The 24907-nt window shown below is 42.7% G+C and overlaps 1 protein-coding gene across 2 annotated transcripts in view; it reads right to left on the bottom strand.

Annotated features, from left to right (window-relative positions):
- SORCS1 (sortilin related VPS10 domain containing receptor 1) overlaps positions 1 to 24907 on the bottom strand; it is a 417040-nt gene that overhangs the window by 99383 nt on the left and 292750 nt on the right. For both annotated transcript variants that reach the window (XM_054033265.1, XM_054033266.1), the window contains exon 6: positions 5171 to 5235. In XM_054033265.1, the coding sequence (XP_053889240.1) occupies positions 5171 to 5235 (65 nt within the window). The remainder of the gene's footprint in view (positions 1 to 5170; positions 5236 to 24907) is intronic.

Here is a 24907-nt window from a genome sequence, read left to right as displayed (position 1 = left end):
GGGAATGAACAGAACAGGGCAATTATCAAGTGATCCATCCCATCGTCCACTCCCAGCTTCTGACAGTGGAAGGTTTAGGGACACCCAGAGCATGGGGTTGCATCCCTGACAAACTGGGTAATAGCCATTGATGGACCAAGCCTCCATTAACTTATCTCACTCTTTTTGGAGCCCAGTTATTCTTTTGGCCTTCACAACATCTCCTAGCAATGAATTCCATAGGTTGACTATGAGTTGTACAAAGTAGTACTTCCTTGTGTTAGTTTTAAACCTGTTGGATGACCCCTAGTTATGTGACATGGTAAGTAACATTTCCCTATTCACTTTCTCCACACTATTCATTGATTTTATAGATATCTATCATATACCCTCTTAGTCGTCTTTTCCAAGCCGAACACTCCCAGTCTTTTTACTCTCTCATAAAATGGAAGCTGTTCCATACGCTTAATCATTTTTGTACCTTTTCTAATTCTAATATATCTTTTTTGAGATGGGGCAAGCAGAACGGCTTGCAGTATGCAAGGTGTGGGCGTACCCTCAGTTTATATAGTGGCATTATGATATTTTCCGTCTTATTATTTATCTCTTTCCTAATGGTTCCCAATGATCTGTTAGATTTTCTGACTGTTGCTGCACATTGAGCAGATGTTTTCAGGAAATCAACCACAATGACTCCAAAATATCTTTCTTGAGTGGTAACAACTAATTTAGACCCCATCATTTTGTATGTATAATTGAGATTATGTTTCCCAATGTGCATTACTTTGAATTTATCAACATTGAATTTCAATTTTGTTGCCCAGTCACACAGTTTTGTGAGATCCCTTTGTAACTTTTCAAAGTCAGTTTTGGACTTAACTATCTCGAGAAATTATGTATCATCTGCAAATTTTACCACCTCACTGTTTACCTCCTTGTCCAGATCAAATTTATCAATTTGTTCTAAAACCTCCTCTATTGACACTTTAATCTGGGACATTTTCCTCAGATTTGGCACCTAAAAGAAGGGCTCAGGTGTGGGAAACTCCCTCACATCCGCTGGAGTGAAGACTGATTCAAAGAATTCATTTAGCTTCTCTGCAAGGACCTTGTATTCCCTTAGTGCTCCTTTAGCAACTTGATCGTCTAGTGGCCCTACTTATTATTTGGCAGGCGTCCTGCTTCTGATGTAGTTAAAACAATTTTTGCTGTTAGTTTTTGTGTCTTTTGCTATTCAAATTCCCTTTTGGCCTATGTAATTATACTTTTACACTTGAATTTACTTTTACCTGAGTTTATGCTCCTTTTTTATTTTACTCAGTAGTATTTGACTTCCAATTTTTAAAGGACACCTTTTAGCCTCCAATCACCTCTTTTACTCTGTTCTTTAGCCAGGGTGGCTTATTTCTGGTCCTCTCACTGGTTGTTTGTTTGTTTGTTTTTTGGGGGGAAAGAACAATACATTTAATTTGAGTCTTATTGTGATGTTTGTAAATAGTTTCCAGGAAAGAGTGGGTTATGACAATTTTTTTGACTCAAACATTTTTTTGGAAAAAAGTTTCAAAACCATTGAAATTTTTTGACATTTAAGATAAATACAGTAAATAAATAATAAAATCTAAATAAACATTTCAAATTTGTTGGCTTGTTCCTTTCCTTGCTTCCATAAAAGATTTCAAGATTTTAACTTTTCATCCCAATTCAGGACGGGACTTTTCTTTAAATCTGGTGAACGTGTGTGTGATGGGAAATCCATTTCCTGCCCAGCTCTGAGCAGTAGATTCATATTCTAGATGTCCCATTTATTCAATTGCCTGCAGGTGCTGTGGTAGTTTCCAAATGTAATGTAGGCATTCATCTTTTGAACTACCTACCAGTCGACAATATTTTGTTACAGGAGTTACGCTATCTGAATTAACTAGACTTGAGACTGCAGGAGTTCAGAATCTTTCATTTGCTTTTGTGTGGGTGCCTAGCCACACATCCATGATTGAAAACATTGCCCTCCCTGACTTGCCCAAGTTCAGGCAGCAAACCGGTGGAGGATCAGGAGATAGAACCCAGGTCTCCTGACTCACAGCTATTTACCTCTCATGCAAAGCAGAACAAACAAACAGTCTGTATCAAAATGTTTATATTAAAAGCCCCAGAGGGATTAAAACTGCAGATTTTGGGTGTGAATCCCGATCTGAACTGTGCAGAGTGTTTACATTCAAGCATTAGATTTGGCCCCAGACGCCAATGAAACATTCTTAACTTAAAGAACCCCAAAAACTTAATTTTTTTCATAAACTTTGTTGTTGTTTTTTCATAAACGTAATGCCTAGCTAAGTTTCTCAAAAATTTACAGACCTTTCAAGGGGATTTTGGTTAAGTTTCAATCTAATTTGGCGCTACCTTCTAACAGCATACTCTCTGCCCTCTGGTTACAGAAAATAACTTATGTTATGGTGTTGTTCAGATCTACATGAAATTAACTGTTTCTCTACAGCATTGACCTGAAACCAGGCAAAAAATCTGTAGCTTCTGCTGACTTTTTTTGTGAATAAGTTTCTGATTTTATTCCAGACTCAAAGTGGAACCCTAGGGACACAAAGTCATATGAATGGAAATGTAAGATAAGGCTCAGATGAATTTCTTCCAACTGAAAACACAACGATTGCCATTTGGCTCCTACTTAGAATCTGCCCAGATTGGACTTTAAGAGAAACCACTAAATATAAACATCACTTTCTATGTACTTGGATTTTATACTGGAGATCAAAATCCACGACACTTGGCACTCTAACCGAAATTAACCAAGAGTATTAAAAACTTAAATCACATCAATTAACACTGTATAATAATCAAACTGCCATATAACTCCCATACCAAATTAATCACATACCCAGCCGCTTTTTGGGGACTCCAGTTCAAGCACTAGCATTGATCATACAATTTAACGTATGGCATGAAAGACCACATCCGCAGCTGGTGTAACTGGGAATAGCTCTACTGAAATCAGTGAAGTTATATAGATTTATATTAGCTGAGGGACTGTTCTTTTTTCCAATCTGTAAATCTTTTACACTATGTATAGCAATACAATAAATAAAAATATGAAGACAGACCATGATCAGGGATCAGAAGACATAGACACAGTCAGGAAAAAGTTATTAGTATTCCGGCTGGGAATGCCCAGGACTAAGTCAGATGATGATAAATGCTCTCACAACCCTACCAACCAGATTTTCTAATACCTTACTGCGGTGACATCTCTATCCTCTCTCATCTGAAGCCATGGTTAATGTACTGCTGAGCATCTGCTGGGAAAGATACCAGGCGCAAGAATAAAAGTATCTTGTTATTTGCATTGAGGTCCGGCGCTTTTTCTTAGATCCTGGGTTTCAATTGCTGGGTGATTTTTTTCTAATTTGTTTCGATAGGGATACCTTTTCAAATTAAATCCCTTTATTGAATTTTCACCCTTGGTTAGCTCCCAAACATGTGGCCCTTGCAAAAGATTAGAGAAATAGTTCACAAATTGTAACTCTTGGGCTAAGCCTGAAAAAAAGCATCTTATTAACAACCCTTTGCCTGTTCCAGTTACATGCTACTCTCCTCCATGGGAGAAAGGTTTGCTCACCAATCAGAGGGGTGGAAATTATCATCTTCGGGGAAGGCAAGTTTGTCTAGTGGTTAGAACTGGACAGTTAAGCAACCTGGGATCTATCCTCAACTATGGTAATGACTCACCATGTGACTTTGAGCAAGTCACTTCATCTACCTGTATCCCAGTTGCCCCATCTGTAAAATGGGAATAATAATGTTTATTACTTTTGTCTCTACATTTATATAGGCCTTTTCTTCTAAAGTATTCTTCTTATGTCACAAGAACTAGAATTGGACCAGAAGAAGAGAGAAGAGGAGAAAAGAGGAATTGGAGTTTAGAGCCTGGAGAATACCATGAAGTCAATAAGCCTTAGAGTGTCACTACAAGAGAATAGCCCTTAATAAACACTTACTACAGAAACTGTTCAAAACACAATACAACAGTGTAGCTACTCCATTAGAGGGTGTCATAGTAGAATATTTTAGTACTATTTAGTACTTCCATAGGAGCAGAAAGGACGGATCAGCCTCCTTTCTGTGTCCAGGGAATGTGAAAGTTAAAAAAAGGAAAGAAAAGACACAAATGGTAAAAAGCACTGAGATATTTAAAATTCTTTCAGTTTTAATAATCTAATGTGTTATTAAAGGGAAAGGACATTAAAAATATATACAATTTCTATTCCAATGGTGTCTTTTAAAATTCATCCTCTGAAGAATAATTTCTTACCCATAACGCTAAGCAAGTTAAAAAAAATTGTCTTGAGACAGTTCCCTCCGTGACAGTTTCTGGGCTAAATCCTGCCGTCATAAATCCGGAGGAACACCACTGACTTTGGCTGTGTAATTGAGAGCAGAGTTTGACCCACTGGGATTTTTCAGAAGTTAATCTACAATGTCATCAAAACAACAAAAAAAAATAATCCTGCAAATGGTGCAAATCTATTATTTACATTGCAGCAAAGCTGACATTTGCAGGAGAACCATCATGGAATTAAAAATGAGAACATCCAGGACAGTCGGGTGGTTTCTGTGAGGTACACAACCGCCTGAGGCAATTGAAAGCTGCAGGAAAAAAGCCACAGGGAAAGACCTGCAGAAGTGGGGAAGCGGAAAGATTAAACAGCAGGAAACAGGGGAGTGGAGATAAGACCAGCAGAGGTATCAACGGACCTGAGAAAACTTCTGTCCAACAAGGAAAGCTTGAGAAAGGAGTTTGGAGTTGTAAGCAGAAGGAAAATTGGCCACAAGAGCAAAGAAAGGTTGAAGGGGTAAACACAATGGAGGAGCAGGTAGAGATAAACTGGAGAAGAGAGTATCCTTTTACCGACTGCCTTCAAAGGCTGCACATCCCATGGGAATCCTCCGTCCTGCAGGTAACCTCCTTCCACAGCCTGTTAATACCACCCTTTCAGCTAGGTGGAGGAGCTGCTGCTCGGCCTTGAACTGAGGGAGCTGCTCTAAGACCCTGCCCGTGAGAGACTGAACAGAGAAGAAAAGTAAGATCTCCTCTACTATAGGGTGTTGGCATCTGAACGGCAGGCCAACCCAGAGCACGACAGAGCTGGTAACGACAATACAGTCTGGAAACTAATGTACTTACGGCCATCCACTGTCTTTGCCTCCAGGTGCACAAGGTCTGACTCTTTACTGGAACCCATCACAGACCTGCAAAGGACAGACGGAAGTTAAAGCATTAAAATGAACAAAGCCCAGGCAGATGCTGTCCACTGCATTTATTCCACAGTAGAAGACTCATTTAGGTGGAGTCAAATTTGTATCAGTAACTAAAAGCTAAAGAACTTTGAAAGACCATACTAGTGTTCCCTAAAATAACAACCCTTGGAAATTCTAGCCATGCTGACCTTCTATAAAACCAGAGTTAACATCCCTCCAACAGCCTTAACTCTGCCTAACCCTGCATCCCCACCACCTTCAGAGTGGGGAATGTTGGTGTGTCCTTTGCTTTGATTTCTGGGGTGTGTTTCAGTGCGTGGCATGCTGATGTGCCTTTTGTTCTGATTGGTGGTGTATGCCTTGGTGTTCAGTGCTAAAATCAAGCTTCTCTATTATGAGATAAGCGACAAAGAGTCCTGTGGCACCTTATAGACTAACAGATGTATTGGAGCATAAGCTTTCATGGGTGAATATCCACTTCGTCAGACGCATGTGAGGTATTCACCCACGAAAGCTTATGCTCCAAAGCTTATGCTTGTCGCTTTTTACAGAACCAGACTAACACGGCTACCCCTCTGATACTGACTATTATGAGATGTGTTATGAGATTGGTAAAACAATCAACTGGTAAGCACCTGGAGGATACTGGAGTTATAAAAAATAGCCAGCAAATCAAGCCAAACCAATGTAATTTTCTTCTTTGACGGGGTTCTTGGCTTAGGATATAGGGGGGAAGCAGTAGATATGGTATATCTTGATTTTAGTAAGGCTTTTGACACAGTCCCACCTGACATTCTCATGAGCAAACCAGGGAAATGTGGTCTAGATGAAATTATTATAAGCTGTAAGACTGTATTCAGAGAGCAGTTACCAATAGTTTGTTTTCCAACTTGGACAGCATATCTAGGCAGGTCCTGCAGGCATTCCTGGGTCTGCTACTATTCAATATTTTCATTTATGATTTGGATAATGGAGTGGAGAGTATGCTTATAGAATTTAAAGATGACACCATGCTGGGACACCATGACACCATTGGTCTGAATTCAGCAATATGAAATTCAATACAGACCAGTGCAAAGTACTTCACTTAGGAAGGAAAATCAAATGCAAACCTACAGAACGGGGAATAACTGGCTAGGTGGTAGTGATGCTGAAAAGGATTGCGTGGCTATAGTGGATCACAAATTGAATATGACTCAACAATGTGATTCAGCTGCAAAAAAGGTGAATATTCTGGGGTGTGCTAACAGGAGTGTCATAGATAAGACATCTGAGATAAGTGTCCCGCTCTCCTCAGCACTGGTAAGCACAGCTGGAGCACTGTGTCCAATTCCAGGTGCTACACATTAGGGAAGCTGTGGACAAATTGGAAAGTCCAGAGAAGAGCAACAAAAATGATAAAAAGTTTAGAAAATCTGACTTATGAGGAAAGGTTAAAATAACTGGACCTGTTTAATTTTGAGAAAAGAAGACTGAGAGGGGACCCGATAACAGACTTCAAATATATTAAGATCTATTACAAAGAGGGTGGTGACTAGTTGTTCTCCGTGTCCACTGAAGGTAGGACAAGAAGTAAAGGGCTTAATTTGTAACAAGGGAGATTTAGGTTAGATAGTAGGAAAAACTTTCTAACTATAAGGTTAGTTAATATCTGGAATAGGCTTCCAAGGGAGGTTGTGGAATCACCATCACTGGAGATCTTTAAAAAGAGGTTGGTCCTGTTAGGGATAGTCTAGGTATACTTTGTCCTGCCACAGAGCAGGGCCTGGACTTGATGACTCGAGGTCCCTTCCAGCGTTAGATTTCTATGATTCTATGTAGAACACTAGTCAGTCCTCTATATCACACTTTGCATGCACATTAGTTTAATGCACATCCCTAATGACCAATATTCTCTCATTAATTAACAACATAAAAAGAAAATTCCCTGTCCTGTCAGACATTTCATTGGCTCGAATCTAATTAAAACTGTGTTAAGTTAATAAACCAGATGGCAGTCTGGCTAAGAAAATGCTTGTTTGTTCACTGGATAAGAAATATCAGTGTAAGACACTCCATACGGCATGTAAGGGATTATGGAGTAAAGTACACCTTTGGTAAAAAGTCCCTTTTAATTGTTAACATCTATCTGGAGAACACCCTGGAACAGGCCAAAGGGTCATTAGTTTGATGTCCTCTCTGAATTATAGCACTGCTAAATCAGCATAAATTCTGAGGGCACAGTCCTGTTATTGGTTTTGAACCTGTCACCTCTTTCCCGGAGGCAATAGTGAGAGCAGATGGGCCATCCTCATGTGTCTCCATTAAGGATTTGCCTGCCTCAAGGTGGACCATTTTCTTGACAGTAGCCTGAACTATGGGTTAATACTCAATTAAAGCAAGAACATTCATTTCCGGTGATGGACAAGTCAGATGCTATTCGGTCCAATGCCTCATTATTTGCAGGCAATCAAAACTGAGGTTGTAATTCAACTCCCACTTGTACTGCAATCCGAGTTCGATCCAGCTCTTAATCAACACTAGTCTTAACTAAGTAACTAACAATAACCATTTTAAAGATGTTATGAAAAATGGGACTATTTGTTTTGATTATCTCTAGCTTCACTTAAAGAATCCTATTGCAATTCATCAGCTAAAGAAGCTTCTTTTTCTTTGCCGGACAGTGTGAAACATTTCCAGAGAGGCTCAAAACCTGTTTCCTGACTCAGAGCTAGTTTGCTTGTTCTGCACCAGCACATTTGGGGTACATTTTCACTACCTGCCAGATCGGCGGGTAGTAATCGATCTGTCGAGGATCGATTTATCGCATCTCGTCTAGACGCGATAAATCGATCTCCGAACGCGTTCCCAGTCGACTCTGGAACTCTACCAGAGCGAGAAGTGGAAGCGGAATCGATCCCGTGCCGTGAGGACACGAGGTAAGTCAAGTCGACTTCATCTACGCTATTCTTGTAGCTGAAGTTGCATATCTTAGATCGATTCCCCCCCTCCTAGTGTAGACCAGCCCCCTGGTGTCTATTTTTCAGCAATGGTCAAGCTACACTGGTAGAAGCAATGGTTTAAGTGCTAGTGTAGAAGGGGTCTGTAATGAGCCAGGTTAAATTTTTCAGGTGAACAGTTCATTCACCAAAAAACAGTTTTAGATGTACAAAAACTTTGTGAATTCAGTGAATAGTTTCAGCCAAAAAACTTGTTTATTTTAATAAGATGAAACATTTTATTTCAATATTTTAGAAACAAAATGTTTCAATATCTCTTGTTCTGAAATTAATAAATTTTGTTTCAAAATTTAGCTAGATTTTTTTTTAAAGCTAAAAACCACCCCAAATCAAAATAAAACAAACCTTCAACCCAAAACAGGATCATTTCAAGATTTTTTGAATATTCATAATTTTCATTATTTGGTTTCATTTTACATTTTTCTTTACATTTAAAAAAAATCAAAAACATTAAATATGGTCAACGTCAAAACAAAGTGTTTTGCCTCAATGAAATGTTTCATTTAAGCCAAAATGATCACTTTTTCAATTTTTTGATTCACCAAAAAATTTGAAAATATTCATTTGTGGTCCGACGGGAAGCAAATTCCCCCTTCCACCGACAAATTTTCAAAATTCCCAATGTACCAAAACAATTCCAATATTTACTCAGCTCTACTTGCATCATCATCATTTATTAACCATTTATAAAGGTACTTCTAACAAAGTGTGACCCAAATTAATAAAGAATGATTAATTATTATAATGGTAGAAAGGGATTGCCAATCCTTACTGGAAATCTGTTGAATTATATGGATCAGAGCAGCAGAATATATGTTGGACTGCCTTTAAACCAAACTACTTTTGAAAGAGACAAAGTGGGGAATATCTTTTATTGGCCAAACATCTGTTGGTGAGAGAAACAAGCTTTTGAGTTTACAAAGAACTCGTCTTCAGAGTCTACAGACTCAGTGGGCTACAGAAGCACTTTTCACTTGTGAAAGATCTTACCTAGGGTTTATTTGCACCCTGTCCCCACATTATAATTTGGTTACATGTCTCTTTCCTAGAGCTATTAATAATGAAACTTTTAAAAGGAGTTTTATAGTGAGAAGTTTTACTCAAAAAATAATGACCCCTGGGACTCCAACACCCATTTTTAATAAATTCTTCTTCTGGATTACCCAGATGACAGAAAAAAGTGCAGCCATTTTTAATGGCACTTTCTTCCAGTTACCATCCATCAGAGAAAAGGGATTTAGGGCTTATTTTGCCAAGTATAAATCAGTTAACCTCTGCCTCCCGTGTCCAACTACCTTGCAACTTTCAGATGTTGTCAATGGGAATTTGACAATTCCGTTCGACAAGAACAAGATTTGGCTCTTAATGGGATATGAAAACCAGAGTCCATTCACTAAACAGACCAAAAATTTACTCTGGGATATCATTCCTTTGCTGTTATTTATTACACCGACTTCGTGTGTATATGGAAGTGGTTGGCTTCATCATAATGCTACTATATAAATCCATGGCACGATCACACCCTGAATACTGTGTAAAGTTCTTATTGCCCCATCTCAAAAATTATAGATTAGAATTGAGAAAAGTACAGAGAAGGGCAACAAAAATGATTAGGGGAATGGAACAGCTTCTATATGAGGACAGATAAGAAAGAATGGGCCTATTCAGTTTAGAAAAGAGATGACTAAGGGGTGAAATGATAGAAGGCTATAAAATCTGAATGGTGTGGAGAAAGTGAACAAGGAAGTGTTATTTACCACTCCACATAACACAAGAACCAGGGATCAACCGATGTTATAAATAGGCAGCTGGTTTAAAACAAACAAAAGGAAGTACTTTTTCACACAACACACAGTCAACCCGTGGAACTCATTGCCAGGGGATGTTGTGAAGGCCAAACGTATAACAGGGTTCAAAAAAGAATTAGATAAATTCATGGAGGACAGGTCCACCAATGGCTATTAGCCAAGATGTTCAGGGATGCTATCCCATGCTCTGAGCTGAGTGATCCTAAACCTCCAATTGCCAGATGCTAGGAGTAGACAACAGGGGATGGATCACCCGATAATTGCCCTGTTCTCAGGGCTGACGAGGGGCGGGGGAAGCCAGTACAAATCATGCAGTTTATAAACTGAAAGCCATGAAGCTAGATAGGAATGGCTGAGCTCCAGAGCAGTATCCAGACTGCTGCCACCTTTGTCCCTACGAAGTGGGCATGTAGGAAACTGTTCTCTAAAACAAATGTCAGTCAAATACTTCTAACTCCCCATTATCAGCTGTGTTAGCGATGGCTGTCATCAATCTATTTTGCCCACTAGGCCCATGTTGCCTTATCTTCCAGTTTCCCTCCATTCTCTCTGTTCTCAAAGCCTGAGTGCTGATACTTCCATTGGCCTTGTACTGCCTGCAGCTGACTTTCTCTCTGTCTTGGCTTATCATTTTAACTTTGTGGTGAAAACCTACCCTGCTGATTGTGATTCATCCTTTTAATCACAGGCCTTCTTGAAAACACAAACTCCCCCTGGACTTCAATCTCCCTGGTATTGATAAGCATACTTATCAAACTGCACCTATGATATTTTTCCAAAGAGCTTTTTATGTTTAATTGGTGTAATTGTCTTGATGCTTTTTAAAGCAAAAGCACAAAATATAAAAATTACAAACTTTTGGGGTAAGCTAACGTGGAAATGCCAATGGGACCACAATCTAATGTTCCCTGCTGCTTTTACAGAAAATGGTTGTGTTATGAAATATGTAAGACTACGAACCTTCCGTTACAAAGTGGCTTCCTAAAATATTCATCAACTCCAAGCCTGCTGTGTAGTCGTCTGGGCTTGACAGCTTCAAAAACCTAGACTGAGAGCCGTGGAATTACAGCCCAGCAATGGTTTTGGCTGCAGACTATATATGTAGGAAGCAGGATCAGAAACTGACTAAAAGCGATCCCCTTTTCAGAAAGAGACAATGGCAAACAAAAGAATTGGGCACTCTACATTGAAGAGCAAAGGTTATCTCACCAAGTGTTTCTGCAGTCCCCGCCCCGCCTGCGCCATCACGCTGACTACTGGGTTTCTAAAAACCTGTCTCCCCGTGCACTTCCAGGAAATCCAGTAAAGACCATGTCATGCAGGATCTTTCACTAGTGTGAAAAGCCTAAAATTCACGGCTGCTGGGAGTAAATGAGATGAATGACTGAGTCAGGCTTCTCAGCTGCAGGGAGACCCCATCACTAGGGTAATACAAAACCTCCACACTTCGTATTTCGTAATTTCAAACACATTGTTTTTAAGCACAGGTCATTATGAGCTGCAAGTGCCGATCAATAATTTCAAATACGGGCAGCTGGGCTAACATTTTCAAATGTACATATGGATCAAGGCCAACATTTTCAAAGGGAGCTTCTGGTCTTGGATGCCTTCCTGATCAGTTTCCCAGTTTAAGACACCTTGGATCTCATTTTCAGAGTCAACTGGAGTTTTCAGTAGGCAGCACTTTCTGGAAGTCAGGCTCCTTTCAGGACCCTCAAGGTGGGCATCAAGAAATTGAGACGCCCCCAAAAAATCAGAGGCTGCTTATGAAAATGTTGCCCTTAATGCCCAAGCTGAGGCAACCAAGTTTGAAAATGTCACCATTTATGCTTTCCACTGAGCGTGCCCAGAAGGCTGTGGGCTCCTAGATGCGTGTATGTTGGTTAACACCTGATTTTTTTCCCATTCTAAATACCAAATAAATCAGACAAACTATCAGATAATGCATAAAAGTGAGGTTCTGACCATGTTTGGTCATTAGTATCTTGGGAACTGGTTAGTTCACAGGGTGTTTTCTCAGGGATGCCATGCATAGCAGGAAAGGAAGCAAAATTTCTGGTGACCAAGAGGTAAGTCTGGATCAGTACTTCGGTCCTAACGGGCTCTACATTGACTCTGTCACAAACCCCTTCCTGCCCTGACATGGCCTCTTCATATGACCTGCCTCCCAAATGCCAGTTCTCAAGGCTCCCTTTAGGCTCAGAACCAACAGAAGGGGCTGCATTGAGAACTGAGCACTGGGGCAGGGAATAGGCAGTACAGAGCCAGTAACTCATTGGCCAGGGAGATGTGGCTGGAAACAGGAGAAAAGGATGGAGGAACACGAGTCTCTCTGTCCACTTGGAAAAGACATGTTCTGGTGCTTTTGTGTGTCACGAGGGGTTTAGATGGGAGGAAAAGCTATTACTCTTCCGGGGGGAGGGGGGCGGGAGGGAGGCATAGGAAGAGAAGAACTTGCAAGTGGAAACTAGTTCCTTTCATTAAATTTTTTAAAAGAAATATTTCTTTTTTCTTCTTCATTAAACCAACTTTGTAACCAGTTGAAAGACAGGAATACTCCCCCCGCCAAATGAGTCACATTTTAATTTAAAAAAACTAAACTTGAAATTTGGCAAATTTCACCAACTCTACCCAGTAGAGGCATAATTCCCTACATTTGCACCAAAACACAGGCAGTTGTTAATAATTTGCAAGCAAATTATTATGACTTGTGTGTTCCAATAGTCCCTAGAAGCCCTCACCAAGATCAAGGCACCATGATACTAGACATGATGTACCTAGTAAGAGACAGTCACTGCCTTGGAAAGCTTACAATCTCAATAGGCAAGAGAGACAAAGGAATTACTGTTATCCTCATTTTACAGGTGAGGAACTGAGGCACAGATGGTGAAATCCTTGCCCCACTGAAACCACTGCGAGTTTTGCCATTGACTTTAGTGGGACCAAGATTTCATCTAGAGAGATTAAGTGACTTGCCCAAGGACAGACAGTGTCGGAGCCAGGAATTGAGCCCAGCTCTCCTGAATCCAGCACTTTAAGCCCAAGACCATCTTCTCTTTAAAAATGCTCAGGCAACAAAGGCCTGATCCAAAGTCCATTGACGCCAATGGGTAAAATCTTGGACCATTTGAAATCAATGGGAGCTGTGCGATTTCAGGCCAAGATGTCAGCCCTGGAGAACACTCACATGGACTCCAATTGGGCTTTGGATCAGGCCCCATGTGGGTGAAGAGCTACAGCTAGCAGTAAAAATGCAGGTGAAGTTGCAAATGGACAGCTCGGAAAATCCAGCTCCAAATGTGATGCTTGAAAACGACATCTGCATACCTGCCCCTGTCCCCCTTTCCAGTCATCAGACTCCAGCAGCTGGCAGTATGGATCCCTTGGCTGGCCCTGTGCTTACTCATATTTATTTTGAGATGGCTCAGGGCAACATTCCTTCCGTTCTTCATTTTCCATTTCTAATGCTTCTCCAGCTCCTCATTCATTGCATTACCCAGAAAGGCTAATTAGCCATAACAGACAGGTGGAAATGCATGCTTGTTTTTTTTGAGATCCTTACGCTGAAATCATCCTATGAGCATAAATATTCTAACAAGCTTTATCCTGTCACAACAGAGTCATAAAGTTGCTCTGTTCAGCACACGATAATGGCTTTGTAATTCAATTATTGGGAGTATTTGTCTATGGGGATTTATCTTCTTTTAGCCTCAGCACTTGTGTGAATCCCTTATCATAAATCTCACAAATGCTAAGCCAGCTCCCCAACTCCTCCGGGGCATGTCTTGTCACTTCTTGTTAAAAAAGTTGACAGCGTCTTCCAAATTACTCAATGGCAGGAGCTTGTTTTTGTTTTAAAAGGCCAGAAGCACAACAAACAAGAGATGAGGAAGGTAGATCCCTAGATGCTACCATTCCCTCCCCCCCACTCCTCCCCGCTGATGGTCTTGCAGTGCCTTGAATCCTATCTCTGAATAAGAATTGTAATGCTTTGCACTTATTACAGTCCCTTTTGTGCCAGGTTCTCAAAGCCTCTTGTAAACAACAGATAAGTAAGTTTCCCAACACTTTATTGAGGTATCTGGGTATTATTGCACAATGCCTGTTTTACAAATTGGTAAAATGAGTTGGCGAGAGCGATTAAGGGCCAAACTATGCTCTCAGCTGTACAGTTGTAAATCCAGAGTGACTCCACTGATTACACAAGAGTAAATGGCTCTAATTGACTTGGCCAAGATCACACTGTACTTATGTGACAAAGCCAGAAATAGAGTCCAGGAATCCTGGCAGCTAGTCCTGAAACCACTAAACCAAACCCCTTTGCAAGGATGGTGGGTACCACTAGAAATAATGCTGTAGAGTGTAACTTGGTGAAGATGCAGAAAATGGTCATTAACAATAAAATACATGGGCCAGATTCTCTGCTATGACCACTTTCTTCCCCATCAGCCTCCAGCAACCACCCCCCTTCATTAGAAGACTTCCTGATTTCTCTATCTGCCCCTAACTCTAGGCACCGATTCGAACAGCCTGGGGCAGCTAGAACATGTCACCTGGGAAGAATCGCTCAGGTGACCATCCAGCCAACTGGGGATTGCAGAAGGGAATGGTGGTAGTCCACCCATATCACTGCCCTGACATGCCCCTTGTCTCAGGGTTGTGGGGAAGGTAACATAAGCTGCCCTCCAGATTATACAGATAGCTCTATAAGGCCGTGTCTACATTAGAGCTGGGGTGTTAATCCCCTGTCCAGCTACACAGCCTCATGCTAGCTCGATGAGAGCTAGTGCATGTATAAACAGCAGCATAGCCCAAGTGGCAGCAAAGGCCCAGTTTCGCCATGCCAAGTACGTACTCAGGCAGGTTTGTACTCGGTACAGCTGAGTCACACCTATGCTGAAAGCAGGGGGGAGGGATAGCTCAGTGGTTTGCGCATTGGCCTGCTAAACCCAGGGTTGTGTGTTCAATCCTTGAGGGGGCCATTTAGGAACGGGGGAAAAAATCTGTCTGGGGATTGGCCCTGCTTTGAGCAGGGGGTTGGACTAGATACCTCCTGAGGTCCCTTCCAGCCCTGATAGACTATGATGCTACCGCAGCAACGCTGCTATTTGTACTCACAGTAGCTCGATCAGAGCTAGCACAAATACACCTATGCAAGCAGTGGAATCACACCCCAGCTCCTAGCATAGACATTGTCACGGTTAAGGTTAGGCCATTTCCAGGGACAGGGATCCCCCCAACTCCTCCCTTGGCAGCTTGCTCTACTTACTAATTCTTCTTAGAGTTGGGGGAATCCCTGTCCCTGGAAATGGCCTAACCTTAACCGTTAGGAGGGCCACCTGATCAGCTGGTGCAAGCCCCATTGACACTAGCTGCAAATCTGGCCAAAAAAAAGTTTCCCCTAACAATCATCCCCCTAGATTTTCTCTGCTACAGCCTTGAGTTGTGCTTCCTTCCTGCTCTGTCCTCACTGACTAATGGGAACGATTTGTTCCCTGTCCTCTTTATCTATAAGATTTCCTGGTTGTATTCACTCACTCACTGCATCCCTTTTTCACATGTTACAAGTAGAACCCAGGGAGCCTCAGGCATCTTCTATTGAGAGCTATTTAAAAGGGGGGGAAAGTCCTCTGGGTTATTGCTTCTGAATGTAGTGCAGTAATACAATGAATTGACTTATGCTACAAGGACCAAGCCTACCTTTTGGCTTCAAGGTTCCATCCTTCTGACAACTAAGGGACGCAGTCCAGCCAGTGCTTTCCACCCCAACAATCTCAGCTGGTCTGGGTTCCTTTAACTTTACACTCTCACCACAGGCTGCCTGGGGACAGTACGGAAGGGCCATGAAACTTATACAGCCTATTGAAACATTTTCAAAAATAGGGATATAGTTTACATGAAAATATCCATCAAAAATTGTCCTTTTTATTAGCCTGTTATAAGCATTCTTTTATTTGCTTTTGTTTGGGCAGGGATGGTGTCCCTAGCCTCTGTTGGCCAGAAGCTGGGAATGGGCGACGGGATGGATCACTTGATGATTCCCTGTTCTGTTCATTCCCTCTGGGGCACCTGGCACTGGCCACTGTCGGAAGACAGGATACTGGGCAAGATGGACCCTTCGTCTGACCCCGTAGGGCCATTCTTATGTTCTTATGCTTCTCTTCTTTTTCTATTTTTTTCCCCTCTCAAACAAATTCTCTTTTGTGTCAAATATAATGTGTCCACAGAGGTATGTAAAATAACTGAGAAAATCCCTTGAGCTCTCTTGGCCTAAACTATGCCTTCCATATTTGCACTCCCAACCAGTCAGCTAGATCTGCTTTTTCACAATTACACTCATGTGACTCAGATCGCTTCAGGAAGGCATTAATTGGCACTGATGTAAAGGAGATCAGAATCAGACGGCTGTATGCAGACACTGGCTAGGAACTCAGGATACCTTAGGCTCTGACCTAAGCACCTTGGGCAAGACAAAAAAGGGCCATAATTTTCGTGCTGAGCCCCCACAACCCGGGCCAGATTTTCAGAAGGGTGCAGCTACCATGGTCACACCCAGGTCTAGATTTTCAAGAGTTTGGCACCTCACATACTGAGGTCTTTTGCAAATCTCACCACTGCTTTTAGCTCCTAAGTGACTCCTTTGAATGTATGTCCCCAATTGTCAGTGCCGAGTTCTTTTGCAAATCTAGTCCTCGGTCTCTCTAGCTCAGCTCCCCCTGTGAAAAACAGGGATACCCACCTTTCCTTTGTCTGTCTTGTCCATTGAAACTGTAAGCTCTTGTGGGGGAGGGACGGTCCCTCACTATGGGTTTTATAGTGCGTAGCACAAGAGGGCAATGTGTTGGGTTCTTTCTACTGACCATCTTGTTAGAGGAGAACAGTCTACTACTGCTGTCTTCTAATGAAGACAGCCCTGGAGCTCAAGTGACCCGAGGTCTGTGCTGAAGGTCCCATATTTGAACTTTACTGGATGCTCATGTGAGAGTTTACTCTGCAGCACCCTGTCTCTGTTTTCCCCTTTTGCAGAGCGATCTCAACACAATCCAAAGGAAATTAAAACATTTCCCACCTGAGGTCCAATTTATTTCAGTCCTCAAGGACACAGTGGCCCCAGGCCACACCTCTTACTTGGGGGATTTCCAGTCCTCTTTTTCAGAGCCGGGTCACCAGTGACTGTTCAAAGTCACTGTAGGGGCCTAACTTACAGCTGCTTCTTCAAGCCTGCTACACCTCCTCAGGCTTCTGTTTCTCAAGCACCTGCTGCCCTTTACAGGGAATCAGCTACTTTCACACAGGTATCCCTTCTTTAGTAATCAGGGTTGGCTAGTCCTAGGCCCTCCAGCCATTAAGGGGCAAGCCACCCTGTTACCACCAGGAATAACAGATGGGTGGAGAAGACAACTTATTTTCTGAGACCCTTATGATTAAATTGACTATGATACATGATCACACACTGAGCTAGAACCTTTGGCCAGGAAGCTGGTGCAAACATCCAGAGGGAACCACAAATTGTGGCGAGTGATTCCAGAGGGAAAAGGTGCATGGCTGGGATGGCCCTGAACCATCTTGATCCTTCCCCTTTGGGGCCATTTGCATCTGGCGTAAGTGAAAGCAACCCTCGGGCTGCTCTAATCTAGTACCAGAGGCTCAAGCCTGGACAAGGGCTGAAGCAGAGCAGGGTGGGGAAAAGGGCAGCTTTATGCCACCTTTGTAGGTCTGTGCCCCCCGCCCTACAACTTGGGCCAGAAGAACCGGATCCCAGGATTTGTCCCACTGTTTCTCAGATCAGACAATATAATATGATCAGTTATTCCCACAGCACACACCTGGCAGTGCTGTGTTCTGGTCTGCGTGCGCGCCGGACAGAGTCCGCAGAAGGCATTTACAGGAAGAATATGAAGTAAACCATACTTATTCAGTGAGCTACTCGTTAAATGTACAACAGAGAGTAAGGATAAAACTTTCCTAGCATGTGTCCAGACAGTTCAGTTCACAGCCAAGTTAGCTGTGTAGCTAACTGCCCCATTTAATGAAATGCAGCTCTGGAGATTTACCCCATGCATAGGTGTGAAGGCAAATTTGCTTCTTACTCAAATCCCTGTAGAAGATAAGCACGTTCTTGGGCCCTGGCTAGCAACACAGCGCTCTTCTGCTGAATCACCCTAACATCAAGCTCTTGTATCCTACATAAAGATGTATGCATATTTCTCTTGATGAGTGAGTCCAATTAGCTCCACTCCAGGATATAGGCATGAGTTGGAATGAATAGGATTTTGCCCTCATTTAGCCAGTGTGACAGACCCAGACCAGTGGGGTACAGGAGTCTGGTAGAGGGCAAATATACTGGTCACTGGATGAGTAGTTTTCTGTTCCCTGAGTGACCAGAGCAGGGGCTGCACTAGAGTAATCAGGAACCTGCTAGAACCAGTTAAGGCAGGCAGGCTAATTAGGACACCTGGAGCCAATTAAGAAGAAGCTGCTAGAATCAAATTAAGGCAGGCTAATCAGGGCACCTGGGTTTTAAAAGGAGCTCACTTCAGTTTGTGGTGCAAGTGTGAGGAGCTGGGAGCAAGAGGTGCAAGGAGCTGAGAGTGAGAGGGTGTGCTGCTGGATGACTGAGGAGCACAAGCATTATCAGACACCAGGAGGAAGGTCCTGTGGTGAGAATAAGGAAGGTATTTGGAGGAGGCCATGGGGAAGTAGTCCAGGGAGTTGTAGCTGTCATGCAGCTGTTACAGGAGGCACTATAGACAGCTGCAGTCCACAGGGCTCTGGGCTGGAACTTGGAGTAGAGGGTGGGCCCGGGTTCCTCCCAAACCTCCCAATTGACCTGGACTGTGGGTTCTTCCAGAGGGGAAGGTCTCTGGGCTGTTCCCCAACCCACATGGTGAATCTCTGAGGCAAGAAAATCCGCCAATAAGCGCAGGACCCACCAAGATAGAGGAGGAACTTTGTCACACCAGTATCACTGCAAGCCTTCCCTCGAGATGAATCAGCTGGCATGGGTAAAGTACCCTCTACACCAGGTACAAGGATTACCCACAAATAGAGTACGACGCTCCTCCCCCATCCCTCACCTCACCACTCCTAACACCGAGGGTCCGAGTCCAAGAAGGGTCAGTTACATGAATAAGAAGAACACGTGCAATGACCCAGCTGAGGATGCCATTGCAAGCATTATTACTTCAGGGCCAACCCAGTCGTCAGCTGGGCTCCCGAAGTTCCCCGCCCATGTTAGAATACAGTAGGGTGACCAGACAGCAAATGTGAAAAATCAGGACGGGGATGGGGGGTAATAGGAGCCTATATAAGAAAAAGACCCAAAAATCGGGACTGTCCCTATAAAATCGGGACATCTGGTCACCCTAGAATACAGCAAAAGTATGGGCAACACTAGGTGACTGATGCTCTGAAGCATTTTGACTTGGCTCCTGCCAAAGACAGGCTTTCTGCATACACAGCTATTGGGGATTCAGTGGGCTCCAGTGATTAGTGCACTGGACCCAGTCAGGAGACCTGGGTTCACGTCCTGAGTCTGCCAGACCTACTATGTGCCTTTGAGCACATTATCTGTAAAATGGAGATAGAAATATTTACTCCCTTGAGAAAGCATTTTGAGTACCACACATGAAAAGAGCTCTATGGGCCTTTTTTAATGACACTGAAGTCAATAGAAAGCCTCCTATTGATTTCAGTGGGCTTTGCACACAGCCCTCTAAGAGCTAAGTATTATTATGGCAAATCCGATGGGCCCAATGGGATAAGGAATAGGCTGTGTGTGTCTTTGAGCTCCCTCATCTGCCCCTCTTCAGGATGGCATCAGAGTCCCCACAAAACACAATAGGGATAAAGTCCTAAATCACAGGATTGAGCTTAGAGACGCCAGCACCCCAGTTCCAGATGGACGGCGGGGACTCAGGGTGTACTGGAGGTCTTCGAATTATCAGAGATTTTCACTGAACACACTGAAATATGTTTAGCATCTTAATTCAGAGAAGACTGCCAACAGGAGCATATGCTTCCCTGGTTACATCAGGAGGCAGAGATGTTACACGGACATCACTGGCTTGCAAGCAAAAGATGCCAGAGGCCTGGAATGTTACCTGTGCACATTTCAGTAGGATGCACCCTGGCAGCAGTAAGTTTTAAGGGAACGTTGAACCTTGTTTTCAGGTGCCCTAAGCACAGTGGTACCTGGGGGGCACCGCTTGTCCACCTCGAGGTGCTATTTGCCATCTACTTCTATTACCCTGGAGCCTGGACCTGCCTGAAACTATCAGCAACGGGACAAAAGCTTCTGCCTCGGAGCTCTGACCTTTCAAATGATTTTCTTCCAAATCCAAAATCCACTTGGGAACAAATACGTATCGGTTGCCTTAGAAAACCACTAGCTGTTACCCACCAGCCAGTGATTTCATTCAGTGCCCCACGAGCCTTCATCTGGCATGGGCATGTTTGCTTTATGTCTAAGTTATTAAATGTGTCTCTTTTTAATTAAATGTTCTGTACAGCTCAGCTCATCCGCTGTGGCTTTTAAGTCACATCAAGCAGATGATTTTCTGGACACACTGTTGTGCTGCACTTTGAATGGCATCCTCTGCATCAGCCTCCAGCAGTCGCCCCACAGTGACTGAAAGGTTTTGTTTGGCGATGCCCAGCCGCTTTTGGAAATAACCCAGACACGACGCTATTCAAACCGGCTCAGCCCACCTGATTTCACCCAGCCAAAAAGCTGACAGGAGCCACTGGAACGGTTTGCCAGACGAGCTCCGACCACTTGGGTACAATGGAATTTTTAAAAGCTGTTAGCAGGCTTTTGATGCTGCTTTTCAGCTCCTCCAGAGGCTTCTTTAGTGAACAGAATCCTGGCTTTTAAAATAATTTGCAGTTTCTTTCCCTCTGAAATAACTCACGCAAGAAATTTATTTTTAAAGATGAGCTCCATTTGCTTTTCCCCAGAAGAGGTAAGTTTTCCATCATCCCAAACACACCCCATCCTCCATCCACCCACCCACTCACCTCTCAGTCGGTCTCTCTCCCCCTCTGCCTATTCCTACATCTATATAAGCACAACTCTCTCACCCTCTGTCTGTCCACTGGTCTCTCTTTCTCATAATCTGGGTAAAGTTGCAGCTACATGCAGCAGTCAAATTGGAGTCAAACCAATGTCCATTTCCAAACTAATCCATCTCCGAATCCAGTTTAAAAACGTCCTTTTATTGTCAAAACTCTCCACGGACTCCCCGCCTTCCCCGACCTATGTCCACTTGTTTTTCTGTTGACTTCTTCTCCTCTTGCAGTCTCCTTCTACTCCACTCAGCCCCTCATGGGGGCTCTCCTTATTAGGGGTCGGGGGGTTCTATGACTCTGGTGCTGTATTATCTATATGAAACTAGCTGCCACCTCTGCACCCTCCAATTGAATGAGTCACTTTCCCTGTTACAGAACCCGGACTTGTGATTACTTTCTTTTCCCCTCACCCATGACTGACTCTTTCTGTGAAACATTTGATGGCAATATGTCTTAACTAGAGATGTGCTCGAGCTGCAATTGAAAAAAAATGGTTCTGGATTTCAAACACCCAGAATTCAAGTAAACTCTGGATCTATTCTAAAGATAGGGGATATTTGTGACATTTCGAATATGGATCTGGGGTCAGATTTGGAACCCCTCCTCCAAAGTCTAAGGGTGTTTTCATCTAGTTCCACCCCATAGTGCTAAGGATGTTTTATAAAAATAAACAGGATTGTATTGTAGGACAATGTTAGAAGACGTGTAAATTACCAAAAAGGGGATATCCACTCTGCTTGGAGATACAACAGTCATGTCCACCCAGCAGATTAATTGTTTGTATTTATTTTCTCTCTAATTAAGTCTAATCTCCTTGAGGCAGTGACTGTTTCCTTCTCTGTGTTGCACCCTGCCATGGTTTCATGCCTTCTTTCCCCTTGATACCATGTCAGTAAATATTACAGCTCTCTCCAGAAACTGCCATTGCAGCATTGCTCTGATGAAAGTGAACAATAAACATATAATTAACCATATTCTCTTTGGGGCAGGGACTGTCCGTTCTTCTGTTTGTACAGCAACCAGTACAATAGAGTCTTGGTTCATGACTGGGGTCCCTAGGTGCTAGATAATACAAATAATAAACATGACTAACATCAATAAAGCTAATGGTTGTATCTGGGCACAAAAAATTGGCAAATTGAGCTCTTTCTCCCCTCTGTGTGCTAATTGCTTACAACCTTTCGATTTGTGCAATTTAATAAGTCACTCAAAAATATTCAGGGTTAGATTATGATTAAACTTAATTGAAAAAAAATATTTTTTCCATAAATAAATAAATCACATTTTCATGATTTTTTTTTTAACCTTTCCAATCATCTCTAATTATGCTACCCAACCCATTGACTTCTATGGAACTACTTGCGGTGTAAGTTATTCCTTTATGTGAATAAAATTATCAAAATGTATCCTTCAATGAGTAATTTATACATACATATTTTAGCCTTACAGTTTGTTATTTGGCTAGGTCGTCACCTGGTTGCTATTATGGGTAGGGTGTAATTGGCTGTCCGAGTAACAAGATATTGTTGTTGCTCCCTGATTGGATGACTAAAACTTTTATAAACAGGAAGAGGGACACCAACGTGATTTCAAGATGGCTGCTGCAGATACTTTACACCAATCCCATTCACATTTGTACTTGTGAAACTTTCACTTTCTGCGAACATTCTTACCAACAAAAACACACTTCTATGAATGTGTGCAGACAATGTCTACAAAAAGTCACAAATGTCATCAAAGAGAATCCAGGCGGGTTATTTGAACTAATGTTCCCAAACATTTTAATGAAGCATTTGCCCAGCTGTACCAACCATGGTTTCAAGCCTTCTTTCCCCTTGATACCACGTCAGTAAATATTGCTGCTCTCTCCAGAAACCCGCCAATGCAGCATTGCTCTGATGAACGAGTCCTGACCCTGATGGCTTTTCAGCAAAATATTGAAAATGGAAATACTTCATCCAAAAACTGCAATAGTTTGATACAAAATGGTGCTGCGGTGCCTCCTAGTAGTTGTAGTTGAGTGCCTTATGCTCCCATTCTATGGGCTGGGCTCTCCGATGCACTACTTTCTCCCCTCTTGTTGAGGGACTGCATCAGGCTGTGGTGATCATGGGAGATGTCAGTTCTTAGCACATCACCACAGTTAGAGCACATCACATGTATTAATGAAGTTTTCCTCAAAACACCCTTATGAGAGAGAGAAGTGTCAATCTTGTCCCTCTTTTTGCCAGATGAGAAAGCCCCAGGCCCCTGTTTGTTGTAAAGGTTTGAGTTCATCTGCGTACCCCACACCTGATATCTCCCTGAGGTAGCATCCTAATCTCTCCCACAGCAACCAGTCTGGATGTCAGAGAATGACTTTTAGCTTCAGGTGAAGGAGTAAACGGGGAACGATAAGCCCTGAAGAATCAAAGATTCTGTTTTTATGGAAATCCCTCTTTCATTAGAAGGGAGTCAACACAGGAATACAGAGTTCATATGATCTACAAGCAGCTGAATTCTCTCTAAATAGAATGTTTTCTCAAAGTTTTGCAGGAGGTGTCAGCAGATTATTTTAATGTTTTTCTGTGGTTTAAATTCCTCTGGGGACTTTCACGTAGCAGCCAAAAATAAGAAAAAGAAAATGATCTTGCAAACATATATAAAAACAAGGCAGCGGGAAAGATGACAGTGGTTTCTCTGGTAACATTTACAGTCAGATTTTTTTCTACGGGAGCATTAGCAGCCCCCAGTGAATTCATTCATAAGACTTAAAGTGCCCCAGGACTATTTATGTGAGGGCCATAGCAGGGTCATATGGCAATTAAAATATAATACTGAGCAATTAGGAATTTCAGCTTTGATCTGATTAGCAATAGAGTGTGTTTTAAAAGCCTATAAAGCCTCCTGAAAGTTTCTTTCTTGTCAAATAAAACATAAATGCATGGCATATAGAAATGCAACCATGAAAGGGCCCAAGGCCCAGGGTTAAACTCAATGCTTTGCCTCACAGCCTAGCCTGGTGGCTTTAAGCCACTTTTGTGGCCTCCTGATCCTGGACCATTCCAAAGGGTGGAGAGATCCTGGAGTAATTTACCATCCCCAGGGACCAATCTGAATTACGCCATCTCCCCAGGATGCTCCACAATCTCCGTAGCACTGTGTGATGTAGCTCCACCCCTGACATGTTCCTCCCACTCCCAGCCCAGTCCCTGGCTCACCTCCTACCCCTGGGCTACAATGGGATTCTTGGAACATAGGCTTACCACGGTCTTCTGTGGTTCCTGCTCAAAGGGAATCCTCCTTCAACCTGAACCAGTGCTTTTAAGGCTGCCTTGCATCGCTCGAGCCCTTTTGCCCAGTGTAAAGGGACTAGAGTAGGGTGAGGATCTCACCCAATATTTTCTCTGTTGAAGGACTGTAACTCTGGAATGTTATCTCTCAAAGTGCACTTCTGCTCTGAAGAGCAACTGTAAAAGTAGCATCATGGGTTTTGAGCTGATCATGTCCCAGTGATTTCCAGATCATATCTGCTCAGTTTAAAATAATTAAAAAATAAAGATAGGTTCTCACTAGCTGTCAGCCCCATAAAAACAGACTGGGATCTGAGAGTCAAGCTGGGTTCTTTCTGGCTTGCATGTCAGCACCAACAATAAAGATTCTGCAGAACAGGTTCTGCTCTGGGTTACACATGTGCAAAACCCCATGGGCTTGCCTCTCTGTTGCCTTGCTCCTTGTGGAGTCATTTACACTAAACTGTTTCAGCAGGGTTTTGCACTGGTGGAAAAGATTGAATCAGAAAGCAGG

This window comes from Malaclemys terrapin, chromosome 7, assembly GCF_027887155.1.
Source record: "Malaclemys terrapin pileata isolate rMalTer1 chromosome 7, rMalTer1.hap1, whole genome shotgun sequence".
NCBI classification, from domain to species: Eukaryota; Metazoa; Chordata; order Testudines; family Emydidae; genus Malaclemys; species Malaclemys terrapin.
Note: the sequence above shows the minus strand (reverse complement) of the source record. Positions and strands in the feature narration are given on the sequence as shown.